We start from the raw sequence: 12,093 nt of genomic DNA on the forward strand, positions 1-12,093 counted from the left end.
GATCAAATTTTGTAAATGCCCCTTAAGTATTTGAGAAAATAAAAATAAAAAGCATGACCTTAGTTAACAAAGTGTTTTAAAAAATTTAAAATTATTTCATTTAAATTATCAGTTGGGGGGGCACCTGGGTGGCTCAGTCGGTTGAACATGAGACGTTGGCTCAGGTAATGATCTCACACTCTGTGAGTTCGAGCCCCGCGTCGGGCTCTGTGCTGACAGCTGGGAGCCTGGAGCCCGCTTCAGATTCTGTGTCTCCCCCTCTCTCTGCCCCTCCCCTGCTCATGCTCTATGTCTCAAAAATAAATAAAAACATTAAAAAAATAAATAATCAGTTGGTTTTTAAATCTTCTATTTTAGTTGAATCACTAAAAAGTTACCTACATATTATTAAAGTTTGATATTTATGATGTTCAAGTCACTGATACCCTCATTTTTTCATGATTAACTATGTCCAAAATTTCTCATCCATATATTTATTTTTCTGCTGACATACATATATATATAAAATTTATATATGTGTAAAGCTATATCGATTTAAATAAAAACAACTTTACTATCTGTGTGATTTAGCTATATCAGAAATTGACAAACTATGGCCTTGGCGCATGTTTTTGAAAGGACAGCTAAACAAGATTTCTACATATTTAAAGGGAAAAGGAGAAGGTGGAGGAGGGGAGCCAGGAAAAAGGGTGATGAGGGGACTGACGGAAGAGAAGGGGAGAGAAGAAAGGGAAAAGAGTGGGAGCAGAATAATAAGCAAAAGACTATACGACCCACAAAACCCAAATTCTTACCAGCTGATCTTTAGAGCTTAAGTGTGCTCATCTATGTGAGAGGTTGGCAAATTTTTTTTTACAAGGGTCCAGCCAGTAAATATTTTAGGCTTTGCAGGCCATACAATCTCTAGCAACTATTCAACTCTGCAGCTGTAGCACAAAAACAAAACTCATAAATAAATTACTACGGTTGGGTTCTAGTAAAACTTTACGTACCAAAAACAGGAGAGGGGCCAGCTTTTGCGCCTAGTCCATAGTTTATGAACACCTGATCTCCATGATTATACTTGCGGGTCTGTCCACTTCTCTGAGATGTCACTCTCCCACACTAATTAATTATGGATCTGATCATTTCATTTTACATTTGCCTTATATTCTCAACAAATTAAGAAAATAAGAGTTCATGATGTTACATCTTCTAGAAATTGAATCTTGCACTATAGGAATTATTTCTCTCCCACAGTTTTTGGCCTTGAATTCTATGTTGACTTGCAAAGGTCGCTTAAGTCTGTGTTCCTTTCATTAGCATTTTCCTATTAATGGTTCCATACATTTGTTTTCAATCTTTCTGCATCATGTTTAAATGCATATACCTAAATTTTGGTTTTTGACCAATCTGAATCACTGTTTAATAGAGGAATTTAACTTCATTATTATTATATAGTGACTAACATATTTCACAGTCCTACTATGTTATCACATTTACTTGGCATTATCATCTTTCATACATTTACTAAATTCGCTGGGGTTTAAGGGCACCTGGGTGGCTCAGTTGGTTGAGTGTCCAACTCCTGACGGCGTTAGCTCAAGTCATCATCTCACAGCTTGGTTCGTGGATTTGAGCCCTGCGTTGGGCTCTGCACTGACAAGTGCGGAGACTGCTTGGGATTCTCTCTCTCCCCCTCTTTCTCTGTCCCTCCTCCACTCACTCATTCTTTCTTTCTCTTTCTCTCTCTCTCTCTCTCTCTCCCCTTCAAAAAAAAAAAGAATCCTTGGAGTTTACTGGTTCCATCTTATTCTTTATTAGTAAGGAAATTATATATCCTTTTACCATTGTATGTGCCAGTTACTTACCTATTGTCTTTCACCACTAACCTACCCTCTAAGTAGGAAGCTGCTTTTACCTCCATTGCTCCAGACACCACCTCCATTCAGATCAGAGCCTCTCAAAGCCATTAGAATGCCAGCAGCAGTATGCACACTTGATATTTGAAGTACCGGCTTTAGCCTCATCTAGTTCTCGTACCTAGTTTCTGTTATCCAAGGACCAAACTCCCTTCTCAGAAGTGTAAGCAACAGTCCCAAAAGACCCTTCCTCCAAGTTTCTAGGTCTGGCAACACCACCACTTCTCTCTCATTTCTTCAGCATTAGGGATGTTCGTTGCTTCCTGTGGTTATTAATCTCCGGATTGCCTCAGCATCCTCTTGACTATCAATCAGCTGGCATACGAAATTGATGTATTAAATCCCCTCTATTTGAAATACTTAGTACAACTGTTTTCTTTCCCCTGACAAAACATTAACAGCTGTACCACTAAACAATTTCGGTTGTTGTGTTGTTAACTGCACTAAACAGGCAGGTCTAAATTTAGGAAATAAACTGTAAAAGAAGGTAGGCATTTTAATGGTGATCAAGAGTAAGAATTGAGGGGGCACTTGGGTGCCTCATTCAGTTAGACGTCCGACTCTTGAATTTTGGCTCAGATTATTATCTCACAGTTTGTGGGTTCAAGCCCTGCATCTGGCTCTGTACTGCCAGTGTAGAGCCTTTTTGGTATTCTCGCTCTCTGCCCCTCCCTCATTCGTGCTCACCCTCGCCACCCCCCCCCTCAAAATAAATAAATAAACTTTAAAAACATAATAATACAGTGCAGTACGTGAAACTAGAGTATCACTGGCAGGAAACTAAAGAGATTTTGTCTGTGAAGCATAACAAAGTATTCCCAACATATTTTTTTTTCTATATATCACCTACTTAGGTGCCTATGAAACAACATGCTGGGCAAACAGAAAACATACCCTATAAGAAAGGGAGAATTCAGATAGTTTGAGAGTTTATGATTCATAATAATAATAATAATAATAATAATAATAAGGGTACATCAACTGATAAAAAGTTTAAAATCAGGGATGCCTGGCTGGCTCAGTAGGAGGAGTATGTGACTCCTGATCTCAGGGTCATGAGTTTGAGCCCCACGTTGGATATAGAGATTACTTACACATGTACGTACATACATATATACATAAATAAACAAGCAGCTTTAAAGTTTGCTTAAAATCTTTGTTTAAAAAAAGTTTGAGGGGCACCTGGGTGGCTCAGTCGGTTGAGCAACCAGCTTCGGCTCAGGTCATGGTGTCACAGTTTGTGAGTTCAAGCCCCGCGTCGGGCTCTGTTGTGCTGACAGCTCGGAGCCTGGAGCCTGCTTCTGATTCTGTGTCTCCCTCTCTCTCTGCCCCTCCCCAACTCATGCTCTGTGTCTCTCCGTCTCAGAAATAAACATAAAAAAAAAAAAAAATTAAAAAAAACGGTATGAAATCAGGGGCACCTGGGTGGCTCAGTCGTTTGAGCGTCCAACTTCACCTCAGGTCATGATCTTGTAGTTTGTAAGTTCGAGCCCGGCATTGGGCTCTGTGCTGACAGTTCAGAACCTAGAGCCTGCTTTGGATTCTGTGTCTCCCTCTCTCTCTCTGTTCCTCCCCTGTTCATGCTTTATCTCTCTCTCAAAACTAAATAAACATTAAAAAAATTTTTTTTAAGTTTAAAATCAGATTTATCTCTTCCTCTCAGCTAACTTTCAGCGTGAGTGGACACGTGAGAAAAAGAAATAGTAAATAAATTTATGCACTGAGGGAAAAAATGTGTTACTTTGGTAAGTAAATTATGACATTTTATTTTTAGGAGTCATTTCATATATCAACATATATTCATTGTTCATAGTTACTTGATTCTACTTGCTTTAACTGTAACTTAACCTTTCCTTCACTTTTCATTGACTGTATTTTTTTAAATTTTATTTTATCTTAGAGAGACACGGTGTGCACTCGAGTGGAAAAGACAGGCAGAGGGAAAGAGATGGAATCCCAAGCATGCTCCATGCTTAACATGGAGTGCAATGCAGGGTTCTATCCCACGACCCTGGGATCATGACCTGAGTCAAAATCAAGAGTCAGACACTCAAATGACTGAGCAACCCAGGTGCCCTTCATTGACAGAATTTAAAATTACTGCAAAGCTACACTACATGTGTTGTCTGCCTTTCGTTGACTGTTGAGTCATTGAAATTCACAATTTTTAGTTCTATAAAGATGCTAGCTTTTTACACACTCTACTTTGTAGTTAGCAAAACACTTCAAATGAATTTAATCTGATCCTTGACAAAACAAATACAGCTGACCCTTGAAGAACTCAGGGATTAGGGGCACTGACCTTCCCTCACAGTTGAAAATCTACACACAACTTTTGATTCCCTGAAAACTTAACCACTAAAAAGCCTACTGTTGACCAGAAGCCTCACCAATGACATATACGTTGGATAAACATGTATTTTGTATGTTATATGTATTATACTGTATTCTTAGAATAAAGTAAGATAGAGGGGTGCCTGGGTGGCTCATTTGGTTGAACAAATTTGGCTCAGTAAGGAGCCTGCTTAAGATTCTCTCTCCCCCTCTGCCACTCTCCTCCTCTGCTTGCATTCTCTAAAATAATAATAATAAAGTAAGCTAGAGAAAAGAAAATTGTAAGGAAAATACATACACAGTACTATGCCGTATTTATAAAAAAAAAAAAAAAAAGGTCTACCTATACACAGTTCAAACCTGTGTCATTCAAGGGCCACCTAAGCTTCTCTCGCTTTTTCCATTGCTCGCAAATTGAACTTCTCCCCTGCCATTAATCATGTATAAACACATGTACCCATCTGTATGATTAAACTCAGGACAATACTCTGTATCTCTATGGTACTTACCCCTTCTGCTGACCTTTCTCCTGTAGTCCTATCTGCCCACTTCCCCCAAAGCTCTCTGAATCACATAAATAGTGCCATGGACGGAGTTGAGCATCTCCCTCACTAATCCCCTAAAATTCATATATTGAAACCCTATACCCCAATATGGTAATATCTGGAGACAGGGCCTTTGAGAGACAATTAGGTTTACATAAGGTCATGGGGATGTGGAGCCTCATGATGGGAGTAGGAGTAGTGCCTTTACAAGAGACACCAGAGAGCTTACATGTCTCTCCCTCTCTGCCACGAATAGAACATAACAAGAAGGTGGACTTCTGCAACCCAAGAAGGACCTCATAAGGAACCAAAGCAGACAGTACCCCGATCTTGGACTTCCCAGCATCCAGAAATATGAGAAATGAATGTCACCGTTTAAGCCACCCAGTCTCTGGTATTTTGTTATAACAGCCCAAGCAGACTAAGACAGATGGAATATGAATTTCTGGGGCAAATATCATAAGCACTTTGGATTGAATTGTCAGGCTGCTCCACTTCCTGACTTTCTTTACAATTTACTTGTTCAATTTCCCACCCCAAAATTTATTGGCATATGCTAATTTCTGTAGCTGAGTTGAAGTTGCAATTTCAGAACCATAAAAATCCAAAAAATCTGAATGTCACAGCTGGGTAAAAAATAGATTGATGGCAATAAAGTGAATCTCTCCTAAAAGCATGAGAAACAAATGAAATGTCAAACTCCATAGGGGTGAACTTACAAGGAAAATGCTGAGAGAATTCACTACCTATTAAAACAGATGAGTGGTAGCCATAGAAATCAAGAAAAAGCAGAATCAGACTTATAAATACAAAGAACAAACTGATGGTTGCCAAAGGGAAGGGGGGGTAGACAAACAGGGGAAATGGGTGAAGAGGAGTAGGAGAGAGACACAGGTACGCTTCCAGTTATGGAATGAATTAAGTCACAGGAATAAATGGTACACCATAGCGAATGCAGTGAGTGGGACTGTAATAGCCTTATATGGTGGCAGATGGTAGCTATACTTGTGAGCACGGTATAAGGTACAGGGTGGCTGAATCACTATATTGTACATCTGAAACTATTGTAACATTGTGTGTCAACTATCCTCAAATAAGAAGAGGAGGAGAAGGAGGAGGAGGAGGAGGAGAAGGAGAAGGAGGAGGAGGAGGAGGAAGAGGAGGAGGAGGAGGCGGCGGCGGCAGCGGCGACAGAGGAGGCAGCGGTGGCGGCAGCCCGCCACAGCAGTGGAGGCTCACAAGATGTATCCAGAGAAGCAACTCTACATGTAAAGAGAGAATCCTAAACTTTTTCCTCCCTAACAAAGTTCATATAAAAATGAACATCATCAATAAAACTGGAGCCTGTATCAAAGACAACGGAAGAAATGTGTATGAAATCACAACCAGTTTTTACAGACTGATTCTTTCAAAATTCTTTGGCTTTCTAAAACAATGTTGACTTAATGTAGGATTTTAAAACTTTCACTCTTTATACTTTAATATTTCAAAATACAAGTTCTCATCTTATAGATCTGCCAAACAGAATCTACAATATGGGAGTTTAGGGTGAGGAAAGTCTGAATAATAATTACAACTTACCTATCATCCTTGCTGCAACATTTAGAAATAACTAACCAAAGAAACTTTGAAAGAAAATCACTGGGATTTTTCTCTATTCAATGAAAAGTATAATCAAGCATATAAAAATTACTTTAGGCATGTTTCATGGTAAGTTACAAGACTGCATAAAAAATCAAATTCCCCTGACAGGAAAATATTTGGTGAACTCCTGCCTTATAAAGATGGTTGCAACTGTTTTATTAATAAAAACAAAAAATGACAGAACAGGTGAAGTTCTCTAATCAAGTATGACAATATTAAAATAAATCTCAACGATTAGAAGAAAAAAGCTTACCACAATTATTTAGCATGTACCAGATGAAACCACAAACATAAATGATGTGGATATTTTATAGGTCCTTGTAACTTTTATACTAATGACATCTGTAAAGGCATGTTAATTGACAAAGTGTTTTAAAGACAATATGTGACGAGGTTTTCAACAAGGTATACATTTTTAAGCACACATATAACCAACTGGAGGGGAAAAAAAACAATTTGGCACCAGGAGGGCCCCCTCAATAGAGTCAGTACTGCAGATTTCTGAACCCACATCAAATCCCCCTATGTGCCAGGAACGCAGCTTCAAAACACCACTCATTTCAAAAAATACTTCCTTAGATAGCCACAATGTGTTCCATGGGAGAAAGGGAGTAAAACACAACAAATTTTGCTTTGCTTTCCTTTTTTATGAAAATTCAATACTCCTTTATTTCAATAACGAAATGTGATAAAAATTTTCACAGCTTTCTCTATTTTATCCTGGTTATCAGCAAGGCTGTCATAGCTATCAAATCAGATTTTATTTGCTTCATGACAGAAAAAAAAAAAAAAAGCTTGCACACAGTAAATAAAATCATTATTTATCTTAATAATAAAGAAAAAGCAGTTGTAAAGCCTGAAATAATTAGTCAAGAACTGCAAAGCAACATGAGACATTTTCTGTAATAAAACAAGACCTCTGAAAGGAAACTGAAGTCTGGAAGTTGGATAAAGTGAAGACTTGTTCAAAACTCACTCTTTAGTAATCACGAAAACTGTAGTGTTTAAAAGAAATATCATGGTACACTTACCATGATGAGCATTGAGCAATGTACAGAATTGCTGAATCACTACACTGTACACCTGAAACTAATAAAACACTGTGTTAACCATACTGAAATTAAAATTTAAAACTTAATAAAATGAAAAAAAGAAGCAGCAGCAGCAGCACGACCAATCACCATACCTCAATGGAGAAGTCCTTTGCTTAGAATTTCAAGAGACAATGAAGACTCGAACCAGTGGATCATACACCTTCACCATTCTCAGTCCACTACAAAACATGACTGAGTCGATCTCCCAGAAGAAAGAGGAGCCAAAAGAAATTTCCAGGAAAAGCAGGCAGAAAACATTTATCACTCCACTTCTTGGGCAATAGTCTGACCACGCCTTCTCACTAATTACTGTGAACATAGCTTAGGAGTCACACAGTGACATCAAGAGAAAAAATGAAAAGGCCTAGATGTTGAACCTGATAATCAGTGCCAGCCTGGTCTCCTTATTTTGTAATTTAGCTCAAATCTACAAAAATTAACTGAGTTAAGAAGCAAATGTTTAACTACAATTAAGCAATAAGTAGAAAACATTTTTGTTTTGTTTAAGATAATGCAAATAACAAACTCCTGATATTTTCTTCAAAGATAAAAAATAAAACAGTGTAAAAGTCTACCTAACTTTAAATTTAAAAATACAGAATACAAAATATTTTCATAATAAAAATTGGCTCCTCTGAATTAGTTTCTAAAACTTATGAAGACTTTTTTTTTAATAAGTGGTTCTCATTTTTTTTTTTTTGTACATTTTTTTTTTAACGTTTATTTTTGAGAGAGACAGAGAGACAGAGCATGAGCAGGGGAGGGCAGAGAGACAGGGAGACACAGAATCTGAAGCAGGCTCCAGGCTCTGAGCCGTCTGCACAGAGCCTGACGTAGAGCCCGAACTCACGAACCATGAGATCATGACCTGAGCCGAAATCGAACACTTGACTGAGCCACCCAGGTGCCCCTAAAACCTATGAAGATCTTAAAGGGAATTCAGTTCTCATTTAATATGAAGCTCTTGTTTACAATGAGAAAAACTGAGCATTAAAAAGAACTTCCACTGGGTGAAACTTTGAAATAAGACTGGCAGGGCTGAGACTCTTAAGTCTCCTGACTGCTGGGAGAGGATATTTTTCTACTTACTTTGAAATATGCCCCAAAAGATACTTTTTAAATTCCAAATTCCTGACCATTTCCTTCATAAATGCATTCTGGATTTAGTGACTGTTGAAGTGCTGCCATTTTAGGGTAACTGAAAAGAATCCACACCTTAAAAGACTGTGTCAAATTTACTGAGCTTTGAAAACATCATTTTGGGGTGTCTGGGTGGCTTAGTAGGTTAAGCATCCAGCTCTTGATTTTGGTTAAGGTCATGATCCCAGGGTTATGGGATGGAGCTTTACATTAGGCTCCACACTAAGCATGGAGCCTGCTTAAGATATTCTCTCTTTCAATCTCTCCCTCCCCCGTTCACACACTCGCTCTTAAAAAAAAAAAAAAAAAAAAAAAAAAAAAAAAAAAAAATTTTTTTTTTTTTTTAACTATTAGTCTTTTATAGTGTAATAGTCCAAAGTTTTTTACTTTGATTAAACAAAATCACCAGAGGGGAGTGGAGTGGAAAGATTCAGAAGTCATGTAACAAAGGAAAATACAAATAAAACCTTAAATTTCACATGTGCATGTACATGCACATACATATGTAAAATCTTATCTCAAAGGCAAAGAAGCAGGTGAAGAGGTTGCCACTGATGATTTAAGAAACAGCCTGGGAGCAATTTTCTACAATTTCTCTCTTTTATGTTTCAAAGCTATGAAATTCACTTTTCTTCAACTTAGCTACATTCATTTAGACCCTAATAGGCTCATTTTGTGTTAAAACATTGAGTCACAAACACAGTCACTTGGAAAAAAAAAAAAAAAACTCACAGAGTAAGGGGGAGACTCATTAAAAAGGCCATGTGCCTTGGGGTGCCCGGGTGGCTCAGTCGGTTGAGCTTCTGACTTCAGCTCAGGTCATGATCTCACAGTCTGTGAGTTCAAGCCCTGCATCAGGCTCTGTGCTGACGGCTCAGAGCCTGGAGCCTGCTTCGGATTCTGTGTCTCCCTCTATGTGCCCCTCCCCAGATTGCTCTTGCTCTTGCTCTCTCTCTCTCTCTCTCTCAAAAATAAATAAAACATCAAAAAAGTTTCCTTATTCTAGTCTTGAGTTGATTTGTGCACAAGAATAAATCACATTACTGCTAACAGAAAATGACCAAGGTTGGCTTCTTCTCTTATCCTGGAATGGATAAGCCAACGCAGGAGATAAGCAAAGACTTGGAAAATATCTCAAACTCTTGGGGAGAGCTTCTGAATTTCACACTAATACCAGTCACATAGCTAAATTAGAGCAGTTAGACACTCATACACTTGCACACACATATACATCCTGAGGAGAACCAAGTCTGACAGGCATGAAAATAATAAAAAGCCACTTACTGAAAGTAATTAGCATCTCCTATTCTAAGGCAGGATTTTATATAATCTTCATAACAACTCTCTTAAAGGGTGGTAGGACTCTAATTCTCATCTATATAATGACATCATGTAACCAGAAAGAGAAAGACCAAGCCCCAGAAACCAGCTCTGTTGAGAGTCCAAGCCTGTAATACATTTTTCTTCTGTTTTGAAGGCTATGAGTTCCATTATGATCCACGAACATATCAACTGTTAAACCTAAGGAGACCACGTTTCCCACAGAACTCCTCAATTTTCCAAGCATGCCAATTCAGAAAAACTTCCTCACTCTATCAACACATGTTAAGACACTGTTAGGAAACAAATGAACCCATGTTAAGTCTACCTGTGTCTGAAAGGAAAGAGAAAAAGGGGACTGTGAACCAGGTGCGATTTAGTGGGTTCCTTCATCAAATTAGGAAATATGGTAGCAAAACAGACCACAAAGAAAAGCAAGATAATACTTGGTGACCATTCTCCACCAGGAGATTCTTGTACTCTGACTTCTAAAGGCAATAAATGGCATCCATAAAGGCATTGGTAGGCTCAACAACTGAGACCGCAGCAAGATCACTATTTTTAAATGCAAACTTTGCATTTTCAAGCAGCAAGGTCTTTCAGAAAACTTAAGTGCTTTCAGCCAACTGCCCAGGCCAAATCATAACTTATAATAATACGAATGAGAAACTGAAAATAAGTTTTCCCCTTATGTTACAGTGATCAGTACTTGCCTCTGAGGCTCAAAACTTACCTTGTTTGCCTATATAGTCAACATGGATCTGGGTTCCTTAACATGTATTTGTAAAATTTTAAAATATTTTCCCCTTCCAGCTGACACAGTGTTAAGCTTTGTCAATAGAGGGACCTATAGAAATACTGCAGAAGGAAAGAGTTTTGATTCCTGGTTCCTATCTGGCTTGCAAATCACTTGACTTCTCCAGTGATGAGTTGCCCTAGAGTGCCCAGCATCTTCAATGCCAGGCTTCTACAGCAATGAGCAGCGGCCAGCAGTACCCAGTGGTCAACAGTTGCCTCTGTTATTTTTAGGCAGTTTCGTAGCAAAATACCTCCTCTAAGAAACCTACCTGTGAAGAGCTTTCCCTGAGTACTCTAGAAGGAAGAATTGTGGCAAACTGCAGAGGGTAGATTTCTAGTAAATTCCACCGATGTGGCACCACAACAACTTCTCTAACATTCAGTGAGTCACATCATGCCCTATTCAACAAGGTCTGGACCTCAACCCAAGATGGGGGAGAAGTCTCTTACCTTAACACTACCAAGGGGAAAAAAACCAAAAACAAACACAAGACTTGGCTGGCCTTTTATGAATTTTAAAAACAACATACACTACGTATGAACGTGCTACACTTTGACCTTCCTAAAAAGTCCCCTAGAGGATTCCCAATTTTGAGTGAAGAACCAAACAAAAGACTCTGCAGCAAGTTTAGGTTGTGATGCCAGTTGCTCTACCACATGGGACCTATGATCCAGCATAACCATGGTTACCTGAAGTATCTAGGATAAACAGAGACGGTATAACAAGAAGCCTCTAGCCACTGCACACGGCAGCACTTCTTTGCTATAAGAGATTGGCACTAGAGGATCCAGCATTCCCCAACAGCCCATGGGGTGAATTTCCAGCAAGTTCCACAGGTAGGATTTTTAGCATATTCCACTGGTATAATACTACACTGATTTCTCTATTAGGTAAGCCACAGCCGTGCACTCTCCATTATCAGCCCTGGAGAAGGAGGTTCTTCCATTTATATTCTGTCTCAGACCCAGGAGAAGCATCTGCTTCTTGTATTTGCTACTTGTGTATTTTCTAGAGTTCTCTTTCTTTAATAAGCCAATCGCTCATCATTCCAATTCGTTATACTGAATTCTCTTTGATTAGGTAATCTCTACACCCAACATGGGGCTTGAACCCACAACCTCAAAATCAAACAAGAGTCACATGCTCTATTTACTGAGCCAGACAGGTATCCCGTGAATAACCTTTTATATGAAACCTTCCCCATTCAAATTACCAAATGGTTTTTCCCTCCTGATTAGACTCCAACTACTAAAATACCATATTAAGAGCGTGAGTGTTCTCATCAGTGCCATGAAAACCAACACAAGAACCTAATT

General features: G+C 38.7%; 1 protein-coding gene across 39 annotated transcripts in view; it reads right to left on the minus strand.

Moving 5' to 3' along the window:
• The window catches only part of EIF4G3 (eukaryotic translation initiation factor 4 gamma 3), a 315,852-nt gene that overhangs the window by 188,674 nt on the left and 115,085 nt on the right, over positions 1-12,093 (minus strand). For 25 of the 39 annotated variants that reach the window (XM_086715914.1, XM_086715912.1, XM_086715911.1 and 22 more), the window contains exon 2: positions 7,456-7,513. The exons of 13 other annotated variants lie outside the window; for them this stretch is intronic. In XM_086715914.1, the coding sequence (XP_086572040.1) occupies positions 7,456-7,467 (12 nt within the window). In that variant the 5' untranslated portion in view covers positions 7,468-7,513. Of the gene's footprint in view, positions 1-7,455; positions 7,514-7,610; positions 7,730-12,093 lie in introns of those variants that run through there. One more of the 39 variants, XM_086715889.1, reaches the window with a different exon arrangement.

The sequence above is a fragment of the Puma concolor genome, chromosome C1 (genome assembly GCF_028749965.1).
Source record: "Puma concolor isolate L17-30 chromosome C1, mPumCon1.1.hap2, whole genome shotgun sequence".
Classification (NCBI taxonomy): Eukaryota; Metazoa; Chordata; class Mammalia; order Carnivora; family Felidae; genus Puma; species Puma concolor.